Raw genomic sequence first — 24,301 nt, 5'->3', positions numbered from 1 at the left:
TTCAGCTCGGCTACTCCAAGTTCATCGCCTTCCTCTCCTCTCCGCGCGTCTCATTCTTCTCGGTTGTCCCAATCGAGTCTGTGGCCCACTCACCTTTTATTACCCGAGCGGGTCCTCGTCTCGTCATGATACCCAGGAGTCTCCGCCGCCTTTGATTTTTATCCCCGTCAACTCGATCGACCCTCCCCAAACCCCTCACCACGACTGCTTGCTTTCTGAGTCCGTCTGACTCCGAAGGCAGTCTGGCTGGTCGAAGATGGAAGATCAGGTAAGTCTCCATTGCCTGTTCTACTTCGTCGCCACGGTCCCAGGACAAACTGCAAGAAAAAGAAATAAAAAAAAAAACACCCCACCATTCCCCTCGTGCCCCTCCGCTGCATCAGGACAATCCCATTCTCCCAATCCACGCCGTTCCTAACCCGGTCTCGTTCCCACCCAGGTCGTGAATGCTATTCAGATCGCCTCGAATCCTTCCTCAGACCAAGCCCTCAAGGCCCAGGCCTTCGACTACGTCAATCAACTCCGCTCCGATCCCTCGGGATGGCATATCTGCCTCGCTCTCTTCACCAAGACCCCCCAACACTCCGAAGTCGTGCGTCATGTGGCATTGGAGATTGTCAATAGTGCCGCTCAGGCTGGTCTCATCGACCCCCAGGCCTTGGGATATGTCCGCGATGGCTTGATGACCTATCTCCGTCAGGTGTACGCCCAGGAGTCCGGTGCCCCCGACTCGCCCAGCATCCAGAACAAGATCGCCCAGACCATCACTTTCCTCTTCTCCGCGCTGTATGGAAATGGCTGGGACTCCTTCTTTGATGATATCCTCAGTCTCACCTACAAGAACCCCTCGAGCTCTTGCCGCGACAACGCTCCCGGCATCGTCTTCTACCTCCGCGTGATCAACTCCATCCACGACGAAATCGGAGACGTCCTCGTGTCCCGCTCCCGCGCCGAACAAGACAAGGCGAACTCGCTTAAGGACCTGATCCGCATGAGGGATATGCAGAAGATCACGAGCTCGTGGCAGGAGATCCTCTCCGATTGGCGGGATGGAAACGACCTCATCGTCGAGATGGCCCTGAAGGCGGTGGGCAGCTGGGTGAGTTGGATTGACATCGGACTCGTCGTCAACCAGACCATGCTGGACCTTCTGTTTCAGCAGCTGGCCCGCGCGCAAAAGGCGGACCTCCGCGCCGGCGAGGACAAGGTCCGTGATGCGGCTGTGGACGTCTTCACTGAGATTGTCGGTAAGAAAATGAAGCCCGAGGACAAGGTGGATATGATCATCTTCTTGAACCTCGACACTATCGTTACCCAACTCTCCAACAGTCCCCCGCTCTATGAGAATCGCTTCACCTTCAAGTACGACACCGATCTGGCCGAGACCGTCGCCAAGCTGGTAAACATCACCGTCTGCGATATTGTCCGCGCCCTCGAGAACGAGTCCACCACCTCCGAGAGCAAAGAGAAGGCCGGTGGCCTGTTGCAGGTCTTCCTCCCCCACATCCTGAGATACTTCTCCGATGAATACGACGAAGTCTGTTCAACCGTCATCCCCTGTGTCAGTGATCTACTACAGTACCTGCGTAAGATCGCCAAGTCGAACCCTGCACTCGCCGCCCAGCACTCCTCCACCCTTCTCCCTGTCCTGAAGGCGATCATTGCTAAGATGCGCTACGATGAGACGTCTTCTTGGGGTGATGAGGATGACCAAGCCGATGAGGCCGAGTTCCAGGAGCTCCGTAAGCGACTGGGAGTGCTCCAGCAGACTATCGCTGCTGTCAATGAACCCCTCTACATCGATGCCGTTTCCGAAGTCGTCGGAACGACGTTTGAGAACCTCCGCCAGTCTGGTGCTCAGCTCGATTGGCGTGATTTGGACCTTGCTTTGCACGAGATGTTCCTATTTGGAGATATTGCTGTCAAGGCGGGTAGTCTTTACACCAAGGGTAGCCCTAACAATGCCGCTGCAGAGCGCCTGGTCGAGATGATGATGCGCCTGGTCGAGTCCGGTAGGTACCTTACATCAGAAAGCATTCTTAGCCAAAGCCTAACACCGTGAAGATATCAGGTCGTTTACGCACCCGGCAACGCAGTTGGGATATATGGAGATCTGTGTGCGCTACAGCTCGTTCTTCCTCAACCACACCCATCTCATCCCCGGCGTTCTTGAGAGCTTCCTTCAACTGATCCACCACCCGATCAAGAAGGTGAAGACAAGATCGTGGTACCTGTTCCAGCGTCTTGTGAAGCAGCTCCGTGCACACATCGGCAATGTCGCAGAGAATGTCGTGGGTGCCTTGGGCGATTTGTTGGTGATTCACGCGGAGCTGGCGTCTGAGGGTTCGGACGGCGATGACTCGGACGACCATGAAGGATCCGTTGATGCTGTCTTTACCAGCCAGCTCTACCTCTTCGAGGCCGTTGGCATCATTAGCTCGACGCCCACTGTGCCCACCGACAAGCAGGCCTTGTACGCTCAGTCCGTTTTGAGCCCCGTCTTCGGTGACATGGAGAAGAACCTTGCACCGGCGAAGGCCAACGACGAGCGCGCTCTGCAGCAGATCCATCACGATATCATGGCCCTGGGCACTTTGGCCAAGGGATTCTCCGACTGGGTGCCGGGAACTAATTCCCCTGCTTCCCTTCCTGCGGCTGAAGTGTCCGAGGTCTTTCTGCAAGCGTCCGAAGCTACCCTTGTCGCCCTAGAGTCCCTGAAGGCGTCATTCGGCGTTAGAACAGCAGCTCGGTTTGCCTTCTCGAGACTCATCGGTGTCTTGGGATCTCGCATTCTCCCTCAGCTGCCCCGGTGGATCGATGGCCTGATGACCCAGACTTCGTCTCGGGACGAAATGGCCCTCTTCCTCCGCCTGTTGGATCAAGTCATCTTCGGCTTCAAGGGCGAGATCTACGGCATTCTTGATGCCCTCTTGACCCCTTTCCTGCAGCGGGTGTTCTCCGGTATCGCCGACCCAACGTCTGGTACGGATGACGAAATCCACCTGGCAGAGCTGAAGCGGGAGTACATCAACTTCCTGCTTGCGGTGCTGAACAATGACTTGGGAGCGGTGATTATCAGTGAGAGTATGTCTGTCACAGTCCCTTCTATGAGCCAAACTAACACACCCAGGAAACCAACCGATGTTCGACACGGTGATCACTACTATTGAACACTTTGCCAAGGACGTGGAGGACTTCACAACGGCAAAGATGGCCTTCTCCCTTCTTTCGAAGATGGGCAGCTCCTGGGGCGGCCCAGACGTCACTCCTGATGCCACCAACGGGACGACAACTCAACAAGTGGCGCTTCCTGGCTTTGGACAGTTCATGATCACGCGCATGTCGCCGCTGTGCTGGGCGCTCCCGGCTACCCCTACTTTCAACTCGAAGGACGCGCAGGCCAAGCAGGTGCTCGCGGAAGCGGGTGGGCTGCAGCGCACGATCTACGGCAAGACCGGGATGGAGTATATCGAGTATCTGCGGGACCGGGAATTGCCCAGCATGGGCATGGGCGCAGAGCTGGTGGAAGAGTTCGTGGGTGCTTTAAGCCGGCTGGATCTGAGAGGGTTCCGGCAATTCTTCCCGGTACGTTTTCGTTGTCTGGTGTCTTCGGTTGACCGTCTGCTAACAGAGAGGACAGTCCTTTATCCAGCGATTGAGCGCATGATTCATAATTCCTTCTCCCCTAGTTCCCCTGTGTTCCTCGATCATTCTCGCTGTTTTCACTTAGATTCCCCCACGGTTTGATTAATGACTGACTGACGTTCTCATGTGATCCCATCTCATCCTGCACTGATGAAGGAAAGAAAATAAAGAGCCACAAGAAAAAAGATGGAAAAAAAAGTATATAGTTTGTGAGGCATTTGCATGATCAGGCGTTCGCATTGATTGATTGCCTTACGAAAAGCGAAGACGCATTTCACTCCGCTTTGTTCCCAGATATGAAAAGAGATCTTGATCGAGGCGCAGGTGATGTGATGATTTAGGTAGTAGGTCTGATATAGAAAGAATGCAGGCACTTGAGAACGATGTTCGCTCGGTAAATGCATCAGAGCTATGGCCATATATGATTGTTTCTGACCATTGTCCTAGTCACTAAGCCGTGGTTTTTTGGTTTAGTGGTAAAACTTATATGGTTGACGCTAAGGTGTGGCTTATATTTTGTATATCTGGGCTGATCAAATCCCAGTATCATCCTGCTTCGAACAGTATTTGTACCCTACCCAGTCAGTTGGCCAAGAGAATGAGAGAGTTGAATTAAGCAAGCCCTCAAATACTACTTCGAAAGACCTGAACCTTCGTTCCAGGGCTCATCTACTGCGGCAACCCATACACAAGAGCTTCAATCCGGAATTCTGCAACAAGACAAGGGAGCAAATCTCCTTTCTTCACCAAACATTAGAACGCAGGTGGAAGTGTAATTGTGCAGTTCATCTCCAAGCTACGATCGATATTATGTGGCATTGCAGTGATACTATGCGGGAAGACGACCTGTTCAAGGTTGCCTTGTCCTATCTGCCGAAATCTGCCCACAGCAGTGGCTCAACTCGCCACATTTACTGGCATACCGCCAATATGCGAGCTATTGCGGAAAAGATGTCATCCAAGTAGGGAAGTAATGCCCTATCCTCAACCGGTCGTGCTAGTTTCGTCGATGGCCCGAAGACAAATGCCAAAATCAGCCGCAAAAACCTTACGTCCAAACAAGTGTCACATCCAAGGCATAAAAAGTGAGGAACCTGGATTCATTTTACTTTTCTGGATGAGAGTATTATGGAATACTGTTTTGAAAGCTGAGAAATAAGGCAAACCAGGTGCCGTGCAGAAGTGGTGTAACATCTGCATAATGGATATTTGCCAGGCCATTCAGTCGAAAAAGCACTACTATCCATTTGAGGGATACATACCCACCACAGACAACAAATATGACGAGTAAAAGCTATTTTTCTCATCTACACACAGGCCTCTCATACCATCTCCTGAAATAGCCTCCCTATGTTCAATTCTGGACCGATTCAAGCTGTCATTGAGTCAACGCCTTTGCATAGTAACGGCTATAACATGGGGTGTTTTGTATCTAAGCAAATGAGAATTGTTAACAGAGACTTGGGAAGAGGAAGGGGTTCGATCTTTTCCTGGAGAATACCAGCCACGCCGCATTCAAACTCGACACCATGCATACTATCTGTATTTTATGGACGAAACCAAAACAGAATGCAAGATACGGAATCACAAATTCGCAGTCCCTAAAGGCCCTCATAAATTACAAAGGGATCCGAGACAGGAGTTTACCTTCCTCCTCGAGCTAGGATTCAATGAAATGTTCGAGGAACTCCGAAAAGAGAGTCAAGGAAATGCCATCAGTGACGGAGCTGCAGTAGTCGATGATTACGACTTATTGATATAGGCACGGATCTGCTTTCGTCGATCACAACTACCGGAGACGTATTTCGCTACTTTACTACGGTCTTGCCGTAGAAAACCATAGATTAGCTAGAGATTCAACATTATATGCGAAAACCTCTCTAAGCTCTTTCTCATCTACTGTATTGGGTTGTATCCAAAGCTTTCATATCGACAATTGAAAAGTTACGCTCGACTGATCATTGCCGACTAAAAGCAATTGACCCCTCAAAATGTAATGGGAGAGGAACATGACGCAACTCAAGCAACAATCTCCCACTGCTGTTGTGATCGCGAAGATCCTTCAGCCAGCCAGCCACGGTCACGGTCACGGAGCATGAGTGCCATGTACGTATGGAGACCACACGACTCCACCGCAGCTCATCAGATACCTAATATCTCAGCTCAATAAACGGCTCCAATAAATATGGCTTTGCTGTGAAGCGATGTTTGAGATTCGAGTTTCCTGGACGCGAGTAACGAAAAATTCATATTTAGCTCTTTCAGGAGGGAGTTTTGCTATAGCGTCGTGGCTCCCGTCCAGGCAACTTTTAAATATTTTAAGAACCATAAGTTCGGATAAAGCACTGGAATTGGTATTCTAGAAGCCTAGAAAGATAGGATGCCCACTGTCTCGAATACTCTCATTCTTGGTACCCGCTAGCTGATCTGCCCTACTCCCCGATCCACTACTGCCACTCAACCAAAATGCTTTGCGCTTGCCTTCTCTACATCCTCAGCCTCAGGATAATCAACTCTCGTAGCCGCCACGTCCTCCTTCAGGACCTTTTCCTTGCCGATATCCCCCATATCAGCCCCCTGCAACCTCAAGGCCTCCAACCGGGCTGCCTCTTCGGCCTCCGCAGCTCTCTCCTCAGCTGACATCTCGGGGCCCCAGAACAGGAAAAACAGAATGAACGCCCACACGCTGCCCAGGAATATACCGATCACCTTACCATAATCGTATCTTTTCTTTCCGTCTGCACTAGGCGGTAACGGAAACCGTTCGCCGATGATACTCTCGATAGTTGCTGAAGCCGAGCTACCCAGATTTCCCAGTTGATAGGTCAAGCCCACTAGCAAAGCCCTCATAACAGGAGGGTTGACTTCCATGAGATGGATCGGTATGGGACCCCAGACTCCACCAACGCAGAATTGTTGCCAGAATACAGTAGCGATAAGCCGCAGATCCCTAGGGAAGATATATGCTGGGACGAGAGCACCTCCAATCAAGCAAGTCACCATCATGGTGAGCCTCCTGCCGAAGAAAGTTGAGATATAGCCAAAAAAGTTGGCACCTATGAAGGCCCCTATCTGGCCCACCACTGTTACAATTGTGGTATCTGAAGCGTTGAGGCCGACCTGGTCTTTCAGGAATGTCGGGTAGAGATCCTGCGAGCCGTGCGAGCAAGAATTGAATCCAGTCATAAGGACAATAAGGTAGATGAATAGGAACCAATTCTCTTTCAGAGCGGAGCCACATTCGCGGAGCCAGGTTTTGAACGTCGCAAAGCCGCTAGGTGTCGAAGTGGACGAGGGATCGTCCCGGGCTCTTGCCTGGCGCTCAGCAAGCATCACACGGAAGTAGTTTGTTTCAGGGAGCCACCACCGAAAAGCAATAAGAAGTACCGGAGGTGCCGCACCAAACCAGAATAGACTGCGCCAGCCGTGGGGGGTGGTTGGGACGAGGGCCCGATAGAAGGCTGCGGCCAGGAGATAGCCAACCGCATAGCCCATCTCGAAGCAGCCGGATAGAAGACCGCGGGCGTCATGTGGAAGGTCTTCGAGAGCTGTGGCGGCTGCAGGACCAAACAGACCTGGACAGAAATAAATGCCTTCATTAGTATCTGTCTCTCAATTGTATGGAGCAGATATACTACAACGTGGAAAACTTACCTCCCATCGCAATACCATATAAAGCACGAACGCCTAGGAATTGAGGCAAAGTATTGCAAAACCCGGAGGCCAGTTCTAAAACAATGAATAATCCAAGGCAGACAATCATAGGCCATTTGCGCCCATACTGGTCAGCGAATAAACCAGAGACCAGTGCGCCAACAGATCGGAGCATGAGCGTGATAGTGATACCCTGGGCCTCATATGAGCTACTTAATCAGGAAGGGGATACGGACTCCTAATATACCCAGGTGATATTGGTCACAGACTCATCGAATTCGGCAGCAATTTCGGTAACAGTCATAGATACCGTAAAAAAATCGAACGAATCCCATGTCCAACCCAAGAAACCTGCCACAAACATGAGCCATTGATGGGCTGAGAGTTCTCTTAGGACCGCAACAGGATTTCGAATTTTATTCTTCCAATCACACTTAGCATCACATAAGACGACAGATAAATTGCAAAACATACCCTAGGGGGCTTCAGACTTGTAACACGAGTGATGATATACCGGCCTATCTGACGGGGGGAGTAGAACCACCCCAAGGCCATGTGGTTTCTCATTTTGTCAGAGTTTGCTCACTTATATTAAGAAACAACAAGGGACATGAGAAATTGTATCTGGCGCGGAGACAGGAACAACCCTTATATATGCCCTTCTCCCGCGGTTATGCTCACGGTGCGGGGAGACCACTAAACAACAAGCCCAGAAGTAACGACCCCCGTGCCAAGATCTGGGGATAATTCTAAGCACTTAGAGTCCAACGTAGTTTTTTCTTGGTATCGTATGTGCCGTCTTATGGTGCGGATGAAGTACCGGTTTAGTAGATCCCTGCCTGTAGTGGAAGATTCCCTCGAAAGCAGATGTCTGATTTGACATTGCAGAAAGAGTCTCCTATTATACCAGCCCATTTAGGATACTAGTACTCCGTAGACATGCAAGCATGGAATGAAATGCGAAGGACCCCTAATCGGCGATCACGGGGAAATATGGGAAGAGACATCCGGGCCTCTATTGGCCGCAGCCCCGCACGACTTAAAGAATAACATGACGGAGACGGGAAGCTGCTGCCTCGTTAATTGCTTGGTGCTTGTGCTAGTTTGAGTTTGAATCCCGGAGACTTTGGCCTCGTGGCTGGAGCACATGGCGGCCAAAGCTTGGGATAGCGTGGGGTGTAGATACTGACATGCTTAATTTCCAGTAAAGCGCGTGAGAGATGCATACATATACCGATGCAGAAACAATATTAATATAGGTCTAAAAGCAAGCGAGCGCATTCACTTTCGCTGGAAGGCCAAAGGCATACTTCGTTCGTTGTGTTTATTATGCCGAGGACGGTTCTAGTCCCAACACTGGGTATAGTTACGAGCTGCCATACGCATCAGTGGACAGCCACACTATGTAAGGAGTATGTAACTGAGCATAGAGTGACTCAGTGAAAATGATGATATGATTGGGCAATTCGTTCTGGATACTAAGTCTAATAGTACGTAGGAGCTGTCCGTCGCCAGGTTGGGTGAACGGAATTATGTCTCAATGTTGGAACTGAGGAACTACCTCAGAAAAAGTTGGCGGAAAGTAAATACTGTAGGTTCTTTGATTACAATCACATTATACAAGGTGAGCTAGCCGTTTCGCACGCTTTCTTATCTCATTATATTATAATTGAACCTCGGTTATCTATACCAATAAATTGCCCATGCCTATATTACAATTAGTATTCAAGTATGCCATGTCACAACGTGAACACCCTTTTACGACAGCGAAGGCAATTTTACTGGAGAGTTCGTTCAAGTAGTAGCGACAGAAAAGTATCCCATAACCTCTCCATGTATAGCGTAGAATATTGACGGGGGGCTCCGTCCGCCACAGACAGGTTGCGTAGATCGTGTGTGCTTTGCTTTCAGACCTCCTCTTGACGTTTAACCAGCCTCTTGTAATGTGCCTCAGCGATCTTTTCGCGGTTTGGGCGAGCTAGGGGTATGATGTCCGATTTAGAAATCGGATCGGAGCTATTGAAAGGCTCCATGATGCCGTAGCAAGGCTTGATGATGGCGGGGTCAATGGATGGTGGGAACGATGATGGGAGAGAGGAGAGAGCGAGGGAGCGAGGGAGTTGGACATCGTGCTTCGCTTAGCGAATCCTGGATCGTGTCGCGAGGAAGGGGCGTTGGGGACAACTACCATACTCGCGGCAGCATCAAAAACATTATACGGTAGAGCAACGCTACGGTAAAAATAAGGCCTGATACACCTATACCATAACTCTTAAGTTTGGTAGTCTGATATAGTGTCCTGAAGTATGTCTATCCTGGAACACCAGCCATCCGCCAGGCGTGCTAACAATAGTAAAGTGGCAAATGAAATCGACGATATAGGTGAACGTACCAAGGCCGCAGCAGCTGCAGTTCAAGATTTGAGCTTTGGGCGCATGCAGGACAAGATAAGGCTCTGGCTCCAACCTCAGGATCCTTCGATTAACCACGTCAATGCCTTGGGTCAGAGACATCCTGAAACGGGTCGGTGGTTCTTGCATTCCACACAAATTCTGAAATTTAAAGGGCCAAACAAAATTCGTTCATATGGCTCTGTGGGATCCCTGGATGCGGTAAAACCATACTTGCGTCTACTCTCATTGACGAGCTTAGCAAAACCCACGATACTTCCCGCATTATCTACTTCTATTTCGACTTCAATGACTTCCGAAAGCAGACATTCGATGGGATGATTCGTTCTATTACGAAGCAGCTCTATAGGAAGCAAGAGACTTGCCGAAAAATCCTGGACTCTGTATTCAGCTCATATTGGAACGGTAACTGCTAGCCACATAGTAAAACCCTCTGTGAAAGCCTCACGAAGATGGTCGAACAGATAGGGGAGGTATGGGTAACATTGGATGCACTTAAGGAATATAACACAAGGTATGAATCGATTCCATAGCTACAGACTCTTTTGGAGGGCCAAGGGAGTAATATACACCTTGGTACAAGTAGGCTAGAAGATGATATACAGTCAGAGATAAATAGTTGGGGCCTCGAGTCACCTATCATCCCTCTTGACAACGAGGATGATATCGAAACCTACATACACGAGTGAGAGCAGATGAAGGGCTTCGGATATGGAAATCGCGGCCGGATGTGCAGGGTGAGATCAAAAAAGCCTCGTAAAGAGAGCAGATGGGATGTATGACTGACTCCCAAATTCCCACATTCCCGTGCCTAGAGATGCACATGCTAAATTAACACTAGGTTTCGATGGGTGGCTTGTCCACTGGACCCTCTAGCAAGATGCTTGGATTATTCAATGTCGTGTGAGGCCTCACTCGACACATTGCCGGCGACTCTGAACGAAAAGTATGATCATATATTGCGTGGCCTCCCTCAGGAATAAAAAAAGCGAAAACCATATGAATCCTCCACACTTTGATGTTCTCGAGTCGACCTTTGACCATCAACGAGGTCATTGACATTGTAGCAGTGAGAATGCAGTCAAAAACCCGCTCCAGACCAGAAGACCACATGCCAGGTCCACAAGAGGTGGTACGATACTGTGGAGGACTTGCAGTTGCCGTGTCAGTGACGGATCCATGGGAAGAATACCAGAATGAATCAGCGACTATCGCATTTCACTGTGAAAGTGAACTGCGACCGATTTCTCGACCCACAACGTCTAAGCCTCGATCGAAACGCCCGCGAACGGCGCAATGCGAGTGTTCCGGTAGCCGAGTCTCCGCTATGTTATGCGTCTGAGCGAGAACTTCTGGGTTTAGCTAGATGTCTCCTGGGCCGTGGGGCTGATGTAAAACCATGGAGACACTCTACGGCTTGCCTGTTTGCAAGGACATAAACAGATGGCCCGATATCTTTTGGAGGATGAAGCCGATCCAAATACTGGAGAGGCTCCATATTTCGCATCCCTAACTAGAAATGTGGAACTTGTCCAGTTGCTCTTCGTTACTAATATAAAGAAGAGCCTTCCTTTGCGAATCGCGAGGGAAGACCTGCCAATTTTTGATATGTTCTATGAGCGTCAGGAGTGTTCGAATTGACCCAGCTGCTTGAGTGTGGACGATTGGAATTGCGAACTCATTTACTTGAACCACACCAGAAAGAATAAATATACAGAAAGGATACATCAACCCAGTATACAATATAACCGGATCATTTGTGTGTTGAAGAGGGAAAGCTCGTACTAGCATAGTTTAGATGCATGAAGGGCAATATTGGCTTCAGCATACTCGACTCGTGTCTGGGTCTGTGGAGCTTGTATCCCATAGTAACTGCCCTATCTATGGAAAGAGTCCAGACAATTAGTATCGGTGTACATACGTCACCGGTGTGGCACAAGTAGGTCAAGGAATGCGGGTAAAGTCGTTTGGTTAACGACGAGAAGAGAGGAGCAAGCAAATCACACCGAATACCAACTCAAACTTCATGAAGCTATACATTTCGAGAACTCCGCATTAGATACCATATAAATAATCCCAAATTCAGAAATTCACATCGGTTTCATATGAGGTTGAATATGAAGACTCACAAGAACAGGGATGAAGATCACCATACCAATGACGACGCCAACTACACTGTCACATAGCACAGGAGTTCCTGAGGGATTAACCCCGTCATTCCAGCTCTGGAATGTAAACTGTTTGTTGCATGAATCGACGCAAATGCCAGACAAATACCTCGGCCTGCAAAGCGGATTTAAAGATCTCGCATCCTTCGCCATCATTGCATTCCCTACTTCCTGCAGTACTCTTGGCTACTCATACCACCGGAAGATCAGATCCCCAAAATGAAACCTTCAACCATTCTCCTCGCTGTCTTTGCCCTAGCTTCATCTGGCTTGGCAAAGAAAACGTGTACGCCCAGTTTTGACTATTGCGCTAGCGACCTTACGAAGTCGAAAGGTATAGTTATTCACATGACGGCCTTGAGGAACCTATGCTAATGAAATTAGGTTTCACGGAAGATGACCTTAAGGATGTCCTGAAAGGAACAGACCTCGCGAAGGAGGACATCAACAATGTTCTCTTTCATTGCAAGAACCCCGGAATTGTCGGCCACCCTAAAGTGTGCAAGTCTGGTTGCAAGAGCTCGGGAGAGGAGGGGAGTCATGGTTGCTAAATTGGCTATGCAGCCACTGAATGGTCGAATCCTACCTAGGTAGACTAGGAAGTACATGTACCAATTGATGCTCTTATGGCATCGTGGTTGGTCCTGTGTATGAGTTTACGGATCACACATAGAACATTTGGTCATACCACATACTGTTTCATTGTTTCACCCCCACAGATGTAGGATGAACTTGACGCTGGTTTCATGACCCCCTTCCCTATTCTTGGTCACGCCACAATATGTATGTACGTCAGAATTTCTGACTCTACGATCATAAGGCACTTGGAATTCTAGATATGCGAGAACCATCATGAAAGTATCTCATGTATCCTATCATTTGTCAACGCAACCGTCATTCAACGACACAAAAACGAGAAGGATCTGCCCCTCCCATGTACCAAACTAACATCGTAGTCTGAAGCCAATAAACAAGGATACGAATCGAACGGGTCTATATCCCTGGCACGAAAACCACGCGCAGATCCCCCGGGTTTGCGGGCAAATATCGGGTTCGTCGGGCGTGGAAGGATCCTAGTGCAATAAACTCATCGACATACAACCCAAAAAGCGACAGGAACTATTAGGTAGGCTGTAAGCACTAGCTCCGTAAGGATGCTGCAATCCATTCTTCGTACTGTCTCCGCAGTCAGGTCCTCCGTACTAACTACATAGTTTTTGATAATCGCTTGTGGAAGGCTCATTCCGTAGATGATCGCCGACTATCGAACGATTAGAATGGAACAATGACTCCAACGGTAAACTATTTTAGCATTAGTTAGGGCTAGGTTGACGTGTTGTCTGGGCTGGAGAGGGGCCGAGGGATTCACATGTGCTCCCTCTCTAGTCTTACTAGTTCGAGCCTTCTGATCAGCATTATTGATTTTCTAGTTGTATTTTCTTCAGTGCTCCCGTACTTGACCAATGCCGTTCGAGCTCCACCTGCATTAAATCAATTCGCATCAACGAACCTGGCCTAGGCATGCCTCTATGTCCTGTCACGAACACATGTTGAAACCGCGGTTGAACTACCGAAGGCTCTTCGTGCTTGATCTGCCGATAACACCTGTAACTATATCCTGCCCCTGGCTGACCCGTCTAGCCCCTGGAACTCCATGCAACCTCAGAATTTGGCCCCATACTCCATACGCCCACGAATGCGGGGTGCACTTCCGCCCCAATGCGTACCGTGGGTCCACATCATCCTTCCCATGGCTAAAACAGACGAATAGATGTGAGAAGACAATGAAATGGTGGGAAAGAAAAAAAAAAACCGAAATGTGTAAGCAAAATGGGTAGATAGGTAGGTAGTATTTATCACTCGTACAATTCGTCATGCGGTTTGCATGGTGAGGAGATTATAGTAAGAAACAATGATAAGGAACGCAAAACACAGGGTATACAATCATGCTTCATAGATATACAACACTTTTTAAGTCTTTTTTTTTTTTTAAAAGAGGTTACCGGTAGTGGTACTCTGGGGACTGTCCCCGCGCAAAGGTGGCCTGGGGATCCCACTCCCGCCCCTGGCCCTGCGACGAACCGGGCGGTCGTGGCCCCGAGAAACTCATCGACGGGCGCACGTACCGTGCTTCCCGGCCGTAGTGCCGCCCTCCCACGGGGCTGAGGGTACCCGCTGTGCGCGCTGGACTGGGCGATCGCACGACCGGTTCAGGCGTCTTCGAGATGCCCGAACTGGTGAGCATTTCGTATGTGCGCGTGTCAGGTAGACGATTGCGCGCGTCGGCAGAGACAAACTCGTGTCGTCGGATGTTGTTGCCGCGGCCGCCGAAGCCGTTCTTGAAGAGGTCGATCCACCCGGCGAACATGGACGGGCGTGCGAAGAGGATGAAGTTCCAGAAACCAACAAGCGAGAGGAGGATCAGCACCGCCAGGAGCGTGGCCTTGTTCGGTCGAATGGCGTCGGCCTTGTCGAGACAGAGGTTCTTGTCGCCCTTCGCTTCAATGAGACAAGCTAGCCAGGGGATTGCTTTCTTCATGTTTGCGGGGGTGAGCTCTAGCTCGTTGTTCATGTCGATGAAGACGACGGCGAAGAAGATCACATTGGCGATGATGATCAGTACCAGGCCAATGCCACGCCATTGCAGTTGCAGAACCCGGCGGATTCGTCGGTATGCCTGACGGGCGGTCATGGTGCGAACGCTGGAAGTGTAGGAGGGCAGTCCCGAGCTGTTTGTAGTCGAATCGCTGCTGTCGAACAGAGATCGGATATAGACATGTATGCAGTATCCTATGGTGGCAAGCTGGAGGACAAGCGCTGCAGCGGCGAACGCCATAATGGGCGCCCAGTAGTCTTGGGTGCTGTGCTTGATATTGATGTGACAAACGGTGCCGAAGCGATACGAGACGCCCGTGTAGATGAGCATCAAAGTCAAGCAGAGAATGGGAATGCCCCAGCCGCACACAAAGGCCCCCCACATGAATTTCTTCCCAATTATGACTTCCCAGCACACTTGTAGGTGGAAGGCGACGGTGCGGATGAAACCTGTCCTGGTCAGTACGGTGACTCGGGATTCTATCGGGAATGCACATACTCCACACGACCACCACCCAGCCTCCAAAGAGAAGCAAGGCACCTGTAAAGGCGCACGAAACGTCAGTGTACATGTCATTGGGCGTGATCGCATTGTGGCACTGTTCCGGTTTGATCCCTAGCGGAATGATGAAAGCGACCTGGAGAACGTCAGCGAGAAGGCGTCCGGCGGCGCGAGAAGTCTTTTCTCACCTCCATAAAGCAGATTCCCAGAGTAAAGCATATACTGAGATAATGCCGATGCGTGTATTTTACGGGAAGAACAGCATATGATACAAGAAGGAAGATACAGAGAGGAAGGACGGCGACACCGAGCCAGCTGGCGACTTTGGTCTGCGAAAGCAATTCTGCGCGATGTGAATGAGGATCCTGGGAGATGGGTGTGTAAAGACTCACTATCGTCATAAGTCCATTCCGCCAGAGGACAAGGTAGACAGCATGATAGATGGCCATGTTCCATGGGAATAGTTTCGCAATACCGGCCCTCAATGAAACCCCCCGATGACGGAAAGAGAGACTCCTGATAGAAAGGCTCCGGACAAAGTCCGTGTAACGAGGCATTCGCCATGTTGCGATTCAAGCCTTGAGACTCCTTAACTTGCAATGCGACAGGGTGGTTGCGGTATAGAAATGGTGTAGTTGATGATGGCCCAACCGGCAACAAGAATGTAGAAAAGAAAGAATGTCGCCGAGTGACACCCCGCTCCGAGGCTCACCACCGCGCAATCAGAGCGATTAATCAAGAAAAACGCCGAAGTCTACTCATAGAGTGCCAAACGAAGGAAGGGGGAGGGGAAAAGGGACGAGAGGAGAAACCCAGGGGGGGAGGGATGTCAGATATACATGGCGACGCGATGACACCCATGGGAATCGTCCCAATCGATGGGGAAAATCGACCCAGTGGACTGACTGGGTGAAGGTCCGTTCACGTCGCATGTTGCTGATTGGAACTCGAGGCCAAGCTTGGCACCAGGGGCACACGATGCAGTGAGAGAGGTGGAGCCGACGAATTGTGCTGCGTCTGGCGATGGCGATGGTGATGGTGATAGACCTCTCAGTGTGCTCCTATACCGAAAGGGGTATGCAAAGCGGGGGGTTCCAGGCGTTGCTGAACCGTATCATTACTGCCGGACGGCAAGGCCATTGGCAGGAGAAGTGCCGACTGCCCCATCGTATGGTATACCTTACCGTTCGCTTACTCTCAAATCTCCCCTTTCGTCCACCTTATCCATGGCCGTCGCTTTGCCAATGCCCTTGGGCTCTTGGAAGCATCCCTCATTGGAGCTGGAATCGCGAGAGCGAAATGACTGTTCCAACGTTCTACATCTCTAGCCAGATACTGACTAGCCCCCGCGGCATGGCATAGTAAACATCTTGCCGGCATAAGGCTTCCGGAGAAGATACCCAGATGGTGAAAGTGACTGCCACTGCTGCATCAATCCGCCGCTAGATGGACCGGGATTCGCAGTACGCTGTATGGCACTAAACCCCGATCAGCACCCATCCCAGGCACTAACAAGGCCCCCCTCCGGCGGGGCGGATGCTTCCAGGTATCATCCGCTCGTTGGTAAGGAGGGGTTTGAGTTTGACGGTGTGCTGCAGGCTGGCCATAATTCCCTTGTTGCTGTTGGATTGTTCTGACAAGGGAATTTCGAATTTCCGTTGAACGTTCCATACATGAAGACATTGGCATTGTGTGACGGACAAAATCGGGTGTATCACCTCGGGGACTATCGTAGTTGACCATCTCGGATTCCAGATCGATCCGTCCACGAACATCGAGGATCCTCCTCCCATTTCGGCGAACGATGGTGGCATTGACCACCGCGGACTCCTACGATAGCGGATGATTCTGCGCCCATCGTGGTGGTGATGCGGCTCTGAGACCCGCTTAGGGCTACTGTCGTGTTTCCACATCTAGTTACCACCACGGCAGATATCGATCGACATCCACCATTGCTGGTTGTTGGGCACCGGAGACCCATCCGCCCAGGAACCTCGGAGACTGTCGAGCTCTTTCGCGATCCAGTATTGATTGGCATCCTGACAAGTCCACAAGGCTTGTTGTGTCAATCGCGACGATCAGATAATTCGCTTTCTGGAGTGGCTCCTTGATGCGATTCCAAATCATCTCATGCTCTTTCAATATGCAAAAATAGATACTTCTACTCCGTAAAGAGGAACACGCTGCGCGTTTCATGTCAGCAGCACGTGGGGCCTTTCTATATATGGCGCGGAGGACGCCTGTTTGGGATGGACGCCATGGATTGATCCCACCAGGGGAACGACTTCAGACGAATTCCGCTTGTCCGCTCTGCCTCAAATTCGGTAGGTGGCAATTGAGTTTCTCCTGGGCCTGGTCCGGTGAATATCCGAACCTAATTGTCCTTCTTCCCCATACGGAGTATGTTGGGAGCAGCCAATGCCTCAAAAATAGCCTAAACACAGAGTTTGAACTATAGCCCGTAGAATTTTCTAGGGAGAGATTTCTCTGCACTATTCCTGAGATAGATGTTTATTATTCTGTCAAATTTTCTGGGCCCTGACTCAAGAAAATGCCTGCATGTCTCCAGCCACGTTGCCGGGATGGATGAACGGAGACGTTCCGTCACACCCCCTACACACTGACGGGATGGCCTCACGGTATGACAGATATTATTGCCATCTCCCATTTCCTGAGGATCAGCATCCGATTAGTCGGCCCCAGGGTCGGTACAACCTCAATTCACCCCCGGGGACGGTAGGTTCAGTGCCGATCGATCATGAACCAAGGGAGTGCTGGCTTAAAAACTCGCCTAATGGGGGTGCCGTCCCGTGGCACGGCACCAAGAAGACGGACCGCGCCCTCCGTATCTGGTTGTGATGACACAGGGTGTCAGCCATTGGCATTTGCCATCAGGCCCAGGCCCCTTACCAGGGTCTAAGCGAGCTGATGTTCCGTTCGCTGGAGGATGGGATCCGGAGTACGGAGATTCTGAAGATGAATCGCCATGGGAGTGCGTGGACAGGACGAGGTGGAGTCCCAGCTCAGCCAGCATCGGGGAATCGGGGACGCAAATGCCAACATGGAATCTAAACTACACTGGTTGCTTGACGGGCGCTCGTGCTGAATAACGGTCTCATGCACGAGTTATCACTCCTGCGCTCGACTAGAAATCTTGGCTTGCTGGGATTGCTCTCTGGTCTAGATGTCATATAAATGGGCCCTGCGTCTGACTGGATCAAGTACCGCGATTTGATCGGTCGGAATTGCTCTTTGCGATCGACAAAGCTGTCTGTCTCTCCTGCTCGGATAGATAGATTAAATGGGTCCGTCCTTTGGGCTCGGATGGACTGATTGCACGAGGATTGACGGTCGCTAGTGTGCGGAGAACAGAGCTTCACGGCTATCGTGGTGAGCTGAAAAGTATCAAGCATCCAACTGTACCATACATCAAGAAAGTGATAGGCGCGAGAGTTGGCCATTTCCTTCCTCTGTCGCCCAATGAAAGCCACTTGTCAGGGCTGAGGGTGATCATGGCTGTCAGCCCTCCAGCCGTTGGCGATCATAGGCCCATCACCACCTCGATTGATCACAACGGCTGTTCAATGGCGGCAAAGGACGACCCTTGCACATCTCTGCCGCGATAGATCTGACCGACTTAAGGACCAAATCACCATCTCTGATGGGGAATGTACTTTTGTACCGCGTGTGCGTCACGGTCCAATCTATCGTCTCCATCAACGTTGTGCAGATATCCTGGACAGGATGAGAGCTCAGGACGATCGTATACATATTCCGTGCACTCGTATCGGCCGTGAGGAGTCTTGCAGCTCAGCCGTGGCTTGTGACATTGCCATAGGAGCTTTCCATTTTCCTTTTCTCTCCCATCGAATGGAGAAGCTATGGTCTTCCCCGGACGACCCCCGAAATACAACTGGTCTATTTTGACCCGGCCAGGTCCGCCACCATCTTTTGTGCTCACTAGGAACCCGAATCCCCGATGACTGTACGACCGTCTGGGTCTGCCCGGGAGATGTCCTCATTCCGCGAATGAGTTTGCTGCAGCCGGAAGTAGGCATCCGCCCACCATGAAGAACCCGCAGCTCACGGACACGACAGCTGCATCCAACCCAGACATACCCGCAGCGATGGGATTGTGAACTGAACGGGAACTATGGCGCAAGATGCAGACCATCGGCCGCAGTGGAAAGCCTGATGTAGGAAGACCTTCCATTGTTGGTGGTGATACAGGCGCGGACCCAGCCGGTTTCCTGCTACATGTACGGGGGTAGACGGCTTTGGCCGGGTTCATCTGTCGGGAGCACCGTGAGGTTACTAGCGGTGTGATAGATGTTGAATAGATACTACAGATCGCAGCGGATATCTGAATTCGAGGCCGATGAGTCTGCCTTCGTACCATGGATTTACGCCGTACGCCTCGATAGACTTCAGACGTATATGACGCTTTGGCGGGATCTCCCATGCGCAAGACGTCTCAGATTTGGTGCTAGCATGGATCGTCCAGCCGTGCATACCCCAACGGTCATCCTACATCCTACACGTCTGCGTTTATCGTCCAGGAATCCAGCGAGCATTGTAAATGGACTTGTATTGGCTACCAGAGCGTACGAATCTGTCATTGATCGCGAGACTAAACCTAGAATAGGATCAGAGTCAGCTACTGCGTCGCAATGTCTCCGGTGAAAAACATAGCGAGAAAAGGCGATCAGAAGTCCATTTAGATCATCGAAGAAGACCACGAGGGCCAACTTCTGACATAAGAGGTACCAGAAAATAAAATAAAAGGTGATGTTTCATCATTGAAGCAGAGAGGCTAGAAGGGGATCAATACTAACCTGGATGTGCCTTAGTGGCAGTGACAAATCTGTCAGTAAACCGTAGTAGATTGCGAACCCATTGACAAACACCGTGAGCGACATCAGCTCATCTTGTTGCCTCCAGAGATGGTGGTTGAGGGAAAAGAATAACTCGGCGAAAGAAAAAGAAGGAAGAGAAGAAAGACCTTAAAGTTAAGCGAAGAACACCACGTGACCACACGTGACCCACACCACAGCCGAACCATCACCAAAAAAAAACTTCTTATCTTCGAGGCCGTTACTTCTCTTTCATTCCGCGCAGCTCAACCACCGTCGACAACTTCCCCGTCCAACAACCACCTCAATCTTTCAAAATGGGTCGTCTTCACTCCAAGGGCAAGGGTATCGCCTCCTCTGCCATCCCCTACTCTCGCACTCCTGCTCCCTGGGTGAAAACCACCCCCGAACAGGTTGTTGACCAGATCTGCAAGCTCGCCAGAAAGGGGTATGTCGGTCGTTGAAAATTTATCGCCGGTGCGCGTCGAACAAGAGGATGGAATGCTGATGATTTCGGAACAGTGCTACCCCCTCTCAGATCGGTGTTGTCCTCCGTGACAGCCACGGTGTTGCCCAGGTCCGCACTGTCACCGGTATGTCAATCCCCAGTCTGCATGTACGCACGACAAAGCGCTAACAATTGGCAATAGGTAACAAGATCCTCCGTATCCTGAAGTCCAACGGTACGATCCCCCTTCCCCCGAACACCCCCAACAAGATGAGGGAAGATGGAAACGGACGATAAGAAGGGCCGATCCTGCAAGTCGACCGGCTGGAGATGCGCAGGAACGTTCCTCTCCGACCTTCCGGAACCCCGAATCTCTTATACCAGGGCACATGGATTTCGTAGAAATACAAATCTTCTCCATATGCGCACCGCATTGGAGACAAGCCCGCTATGCCTCTGCTTGGTCAAACAAATGGCTGACAGAGTGATGTTTCGTATTCAGGCCTCGCCCCCGAGCTTCCTGAGGATCTGTACCACCTCATCAAGAAGGCTGTTGCCGTCCGCAAGCACCTCGAGCGTAACCGCAAGGACAAGGACAGCAAGTTCCGCCTCATCCTCATCGAGTCTCGTGTCCACCGTCTGTCCCGCTACTACAAGTCCGTCGGTGTCCTTCCCCCCACCTGGAAGTACGAGTCCGCCACCGCCAGCACCATGGTCGCCTAAACTGCTCCTATGTCTTGACGGTTTTGGTTTGGCTTGATGTCCGTCGGTTAATGTGTATATTGCAATCCCTGAAATGGGTTTGTAGTATTTAGCCGCGATAGTCAATAAAAAAATTTATGACAAGAATCATGCGCTTCTTCATGCATTGTAGATTGGGTATATGCGTCTAGGTGTATAGTATCTACAATATATACAACTACTCTTTCCTAACCTCTTTCGCAACGGCATTGCAGAGCTCAACTCGCACCCCAGCCCCAACGAGAACGTGGATCCACAACCGCTGCGTATCACTGAGTCGGTCATTCTCTGACTTGACCTCAGCGAACATGACTTCTTTAGTGTCGAGCCGCCACAGAAAGAGATCCGGAATACCACTACCGCGCTGCTGGTACTCCTGTGTCAGAACTTTACAGATCGTTGCCAGGGCCTCACCACGGAAGCACTGGGCGATTTCGACCAAATCCTCGAGTTCAAAGGACCAGTCGATCCCAATGGCGCATGTTTGCTTCGAGGACTCCTGGGCATGTACGGCGCGGATGAGGCGCTCCGCTTCACCATTCGTAATCTCAACGAGACGGTGGTTGATCTCTGAGGCGCGGGAAGGGTAGAAGGCGTCAGTGTGGAGATCCAATGGGCATGTTTGGAACGGTGTCTGAAAGACGTTTGGTACATATGTGAAAAGAATGTCATAGAACAGGTATCCAAACTATACGCTCCGGTCAGCGATGGTCTCACAATGAAGAAACCCGGAACGACCTACCAAAGTTCGAACGATGCCCCCTTCTGAGTGATAGCCCTTCCACCCTTGGTCTCGGTACCAGCTGAGACACATGCTCTCAACTCTACACTCGCCTCCGCCCTCTCTTTCGTCCACCCATACCGTCGGACGTCCTTGCTTGGCCAGATAATCATCCTGGGTAGATCCATTGCGGCGGGGTGTATCCTCCCGCTCAATCCGGATACCCTCGACTGTCCGTTCTACGGGCTTGACAAGCATGACATGCCCGAAATCATGCTGCTCCCGTTTCACTACCTTGAGCGCTTTTTCGATTTTCGTGATCCGTTTCTGAAGGTCGTAATGATAGGTGAGGTGGCAGTAGGGATCCTCCAAGCCCTCCTCGCAGGTCCGCAGCGCTATACGCTTCCAGCGTTTCTTCTGGTTTTCCTCGTTGCGTCCTTCAAATGGCGTCAGCGCCCACATGTAGTGTTCCTCCAACAAGGCTTTTCGTTGATACCAAGCCCCCCGTCGAGCCGCGTGAAACAACCGCTGGGCCAGCAACGCCGAAAGAATACAGTGCTCTTTCTTGTGTTCCTTGAACCGACCCAGCGGCTGGAGACCTTTGTGGATGATCCTTGTATAAACCCATGCGGGGGAAAAGCGACGCAGGTAGGCGCCTTCGCCATATTCATAAACCGTTTCTTCCTTCGTCTGTTCCTGTTCGAGAAGCGCCTTCCACCGTGGATACACCTTATCGGCGATGTCTCGAACCTGCTGGAGAAGCTCTGTCGTGGGCGTCCCGTTAAACTCGAGGAGGCTGTCAATCTGAAACTGAGCCCGCAGCGCGGACTCAAACTCTACGAGGAACTGCCTTGATGGGAAGATCGATGTGGAGCGGCAGACAACATACTCGGGAAAATTCCGACGCGAGATTTTCGCCAGGATGATGGTGGTGAGGGATTTCTCGGTCCATTCGGTGGATCGGTAGAAAACTAGATGGACGCGCTCAAAGAGTGCCCGCGGTCCAGCCGCGAGGCGGATACAATCGCCTGTATAGTCAAGGATTTTCTGTACAAAGTGACCATCTCGGTTCGTTGGTTGAGCAGCACCGGTTGTGGAAGTTTTCCAGTCTAGACCTGTCTGCGACTGACTGGTCCGACGTAAAGCGACGAGAAGCTCTTTCTTGCTTTTACCCTGGACCTTGGCCTCTTTCGCAAGCGATTTCAGTTCCTCGAGTAGCAGAAGAGAAGAAGCTTCCTCTAATGTGGTGATGTCCTCGGTGTTGTCCGCGAACTTAAAGCTGTTCCCAAGAACGAGCTCTTCGGGCGATTCCAGGCCCGTCGGGTCCTCGTCGGAAGGCCCTGGGGGCGGAGGCAGGCTCCGGGTGCACTGGAGATCTTTGACTACGGAGTACATATCAGAGATGTCGGAATAGTAACCCAGCCGCGGGATGCGGTGCCACGCAGACGTCTTGCGGAGGAACAGCCGTACGTATCTATGTCGGTCAGCGCGGGCCAGAAACAGGGTAAACAAGGGCTTACAGGTACTGCGACTCGTAAGATAGACCCCTCCATTGCCGGAAGACCTCCATCTCTGCCTCGCTGAAAAGATGCGCTTCCTCCTCCAGCACCGTCTCCAGCGCGAGGTTGAACGCGTCTACATAGATGGAACTTTTTCCCTTTCGCCACCTTCCATCGCGCAGGCGGTCATGCAATCCGGGCGCGGACTCCTCTGTCTCGGATACACGTAAATTCTCATACTCGTCAATGGCCTGCTTATCGGTGAGGATCTCTGGAAGGGAGGTCTCCAGCTCTGTCTGGCTGTTGGGTGGTCCCGCGTCTGACGGGAGGACCTCATTCTGTACTGTGCTGGGCGAATCCGACACCACCAGCTCTGATGCATCCGGCGTGTCTGTATCAGAGGTTGTTTTCCTGCGCTTTGCGATGGGCCGCTGTGTGTCCCAATAGTCCAGCAAGGACATAGTGGGCACGTAGGTAGGTAAGTGATATACACGCGGTGGGGTGAGATATAGCCGTCTCTTTAGGTCAGCAGCCCCACCCCCCTTCGGGTGTTGGTCTGCTTCATCCCAACGATAATTTTCATCCCAACGATAAATTTGAAGCTATTTTGACCTCCTAAACACCACCACAATCATGAATTCTTATTCTGACATTGAGATCCGCATCTCTGAAGCCTGCAAAATAGCCAAACGCGTTAAAAATCCAAATATCTCAGCGTTGTCGCGTCAAATTGACGTTCCTTACCAGTGACTGTGGGCACGGCTTCAAGGACGAGCAACTCGATCTTCACATCCTACTCCAACCAAAGCGCTTGATAAGGCATAGGAAGGAGCACTAATTCGTTGGATTGATCAGTTAGATTCTCTATATTCTTCGCCTACTCCTGTAATGATTGAGCGTGCTGCAAATTAGATTCTTCAGCGGAATGTGGAAAACGAGACGCGTATAGTTGGCAACGTATGGGTCTATCGTTTTATTAAACGCCTACCAAACGAGTTCCAGTTTATAAATCAGAAACCAAAGGAGAAAAACTGTTTAAATGCAGAGGATCTTGGTCTAATTCA

The 24,301-nt window shown here is 50.9% G+C and overlaps 6 protein-coding genes across 6 annotated transcripts; 3 read left to right on the top strand and 3 right to left on the bottom strand.

The window, feature by feature from the left end:
• Nucleotides 1–5: 5 nt before the first annotated feature.
• BDV59DRAFT_171743 (Ran GTPase-binding protein LOS1) lies at nucleotides 6–4,026 on the top strand. The gene is made up of 5 exons (XM_073688603.1): nucleotides 6–268; nucleotides 440–2,012; nucleotides 2,065–3,084; nucleotides 3,131–3,585; nucleotides 3,641–4,026. Exons 1-5 carry the CDS (start codon nucleotides 257–259, stop codon nucleotides 3,665–3,667), a joined length of 3,087 nt encoding a protein of 1,028 aa, XP_073550725.1. The 5' UTR covers nucleotides 6–256; the 3' UTR covers nucleotides 3,668–4,026.
• Nucleotides 4,027–6,102: 2,076 nt separating this feature from the next.
• On the bottom strand, nucleotides 6,103–7,854 carry BDV59DRAFT_191255 (sugar transporter family protein; the record flags this gene model as incomplete). The annotated part of the gene is made up of 4 exons (XM_073691869.1): nucleotides 6,103–7,220; nucleotides 7,300–7,492; nucleotides 7,547–7,720; nucleotides 7,774–7,854. The coding sequence occupies 4 exons, from the start codon at nucleotides 7,852–7,854 to the stop codon at nucleotides 6,103–6,105; spliced, it is 1,566 nt and encodes a 521-aa protein (XP_073550724.1).
• Nucleotides 7,855–12,097: 4,243 nt separating this feature from the next.
• Nucleotides 12,098–12,429, top strand: BDV59DRAFT_199186 (uncharacterized protein; the record flags this gene model as incomplete). The annotated part of the gene is made up of 2 exons (XM_073693315.1): nucleotides 12,098–12,212; nucleotides 12,263–12,429. 2 exons carry the CDS (start codon nucleotides 12,098–12,100, stop codon nucleotides 12,427–12,429), a joined length of 282 nt encoding a protein of 93 aa, XP_073550723.1.
• Nucleotides 12,430–13,287: 858 nt separating this feature from the next.
• gprM lies at nucleotides 13,288–15,857 on the bottom strand. The gene is made up of 4 exons (XM_073688602.1): nucleotides 15,368–15,857; nucleotides 15,164–15,318; nucleotides 14,973–15,111; nucleotides 13,288–14,923 (listed from the first exon to the last, which is right to left on the bottom strand). Exons 1-4 carry the CDS (start codon nucleotides 15,537–15,539, stop codon nucleotides 13,878–13,880), a joined length of 1,512 nt encoding a protein of 503 aa, XP_073550722.1. The 5' UTR covers nucleotides 15,540–15,857; the 3' UTR covers nucleotides 13,288–13,877.
• A 4,215-nt stretch (nucleotides 15,858–20,072) lies between these two features.
• On the top strand, nucleotides 20,073–21,137 carry BDV59DRAFT_171734 (40S ribosomal protein uS15). Its single transcript, XM_073688601.1, has 4 exons — nucleotides 20,073–20,276; nucleotides 20,351–20,421; nucleotides 20,479–20,511; nucleotides 20,779–21,137. The coding sequence occupies exons 1-4, from the start codon at nucleotides 20,146–20,148 to the stop codon at nucleotides 20,997–20,999; spliced, it is 456 nt and encodes a 151-aa protein (XP_073550721.1). The 5' UTR covers nucleotides 20,073–20,145; the 3' UTR covers nucleotides 21,000–21,137.
• On the bottom strand, nucleotides 21,138–23,823 carry BDV59DRAFT_171731 (fanconi-associated nuclease 1). Its single transcript, XM_073688600.1, has 3 exons — nucleotides 23,259–23,823; nucleotides 21,760–23,212; nucleotides 21,138–21,705 (listed from the first exon to the last, which is right to left on the bottom strand). The coding sequence occupies exons 1-3, from the start codon at nucleotides 23,696–23,698 to the stop codon at nucleotides 21,196–21,198; spliced, it is 2,403 nt and encodes an 800-aa protein (XP_073550720.1). The 5' UTR covers nucleotides 23,699–23,823; the 3' UTR covers nucleotides 21,138–21,195.
• Nucleotides 23,824–24,301: the final 478 nt, after the last annotated feature.

This window comes from Aspergillus ambiguus, assembly GCF_047715705.1.
Source record: "Aspergillus ambiguus strain CBS 117.58 unplaced genomic scaffold BDV59scaffold_5, whole genome shotgun sequence".
In the NCBI taxonomy this organism is placed as follows: domain Eukaryota; kingdom Fungi; phylum Ascomycota; class Eurotiomycetes; order Eurotiales; family Aspergillaceae; genus Aspergillus; species Aspergillus ambiguus.
Note: the sequence above shows the minus strand (reverse complement) of the source record. Positions and strands in the feature narration are given on the sequence as shown.

Coding starts and splice junctions, on each gene's coding strand:
- BDV59DRAFT_171743 (XM_073688603.1), top strand. Junction 3,085..3,130: donor AGCGGTGATTATCAGTGAGA/GTATGTCTGTCA, acceptor TAACACACCCAG/GAAACCAACCGATGTTCGAC. Junction 3,586..3,640: donor GGTTCCGGCAATTCTTCCCG/GTACGTTTTCGT, acceptor CAGAGAGGACAG/TCCTTTATCCAGCGATTGAG.
- gprM (XM_073688602.1), bottom strand. CDS start 15,539: ATGGCGAATGCCTCGTTACACGGACTTTGTCCGGAGCCTTTCTATCAG. Junction 15,319..15,367: donor GGAATGGACTTATGACGATA/GTGAGTCTTTAC, acceptor CACATCGCGCAG/AATTGCTTTCGCAGACCAAA. Junction 14,924..14,972: donor CTGGGTGGTGGTCGTGTGGA/GTATGTGCATTC, acceptor TGACCAGGACAG/GTTTCATCCGCACCGTCGCC.
- BDV59DRAFT_171734 (XM_073688601.1), top strand. CDS start 20,146: ATGGGTCGTCTTCACTCCAAGGGCAAGGGTATCGCCTCCTCTGCCATC. Junction 20,277..20,350: donor TGCAAGCTCGCCAGAAAGGG/GTATGTCGGTCG, acceptor ATTTCGGAACAG/TGCTACCCCCTCTCAGATCG. Junction 20,512..20,778: donor CCGTATCCTGAAGTCCAACG/GTACGATCCCCC, acceptor TTTCGTATTCAG/GCCTCGCCCCCGAGCTTCCT.
- BDV59DRAFT_171731 (XM_073688600.1), bottom strand. CDS start 23,698: ATGTCCTTGCTGGACTATTGGGACACACAGCGGCCCATCGCAAAGCGC. Junction 23,213..23,258: donor TCTTACGAGTCGCAGTACCT/GTAAGCCCTTGT, acceptor TGACCGACATAG/ATACGTACGGCTGTTCCTCC. Junction 21,706..21,759: donor GGGGCATCGTTCGAACTTTG/GTAGGTCGTTCC, acceptor CGGAGCGTATAG/TTTGGATACCTGTTCTATGA.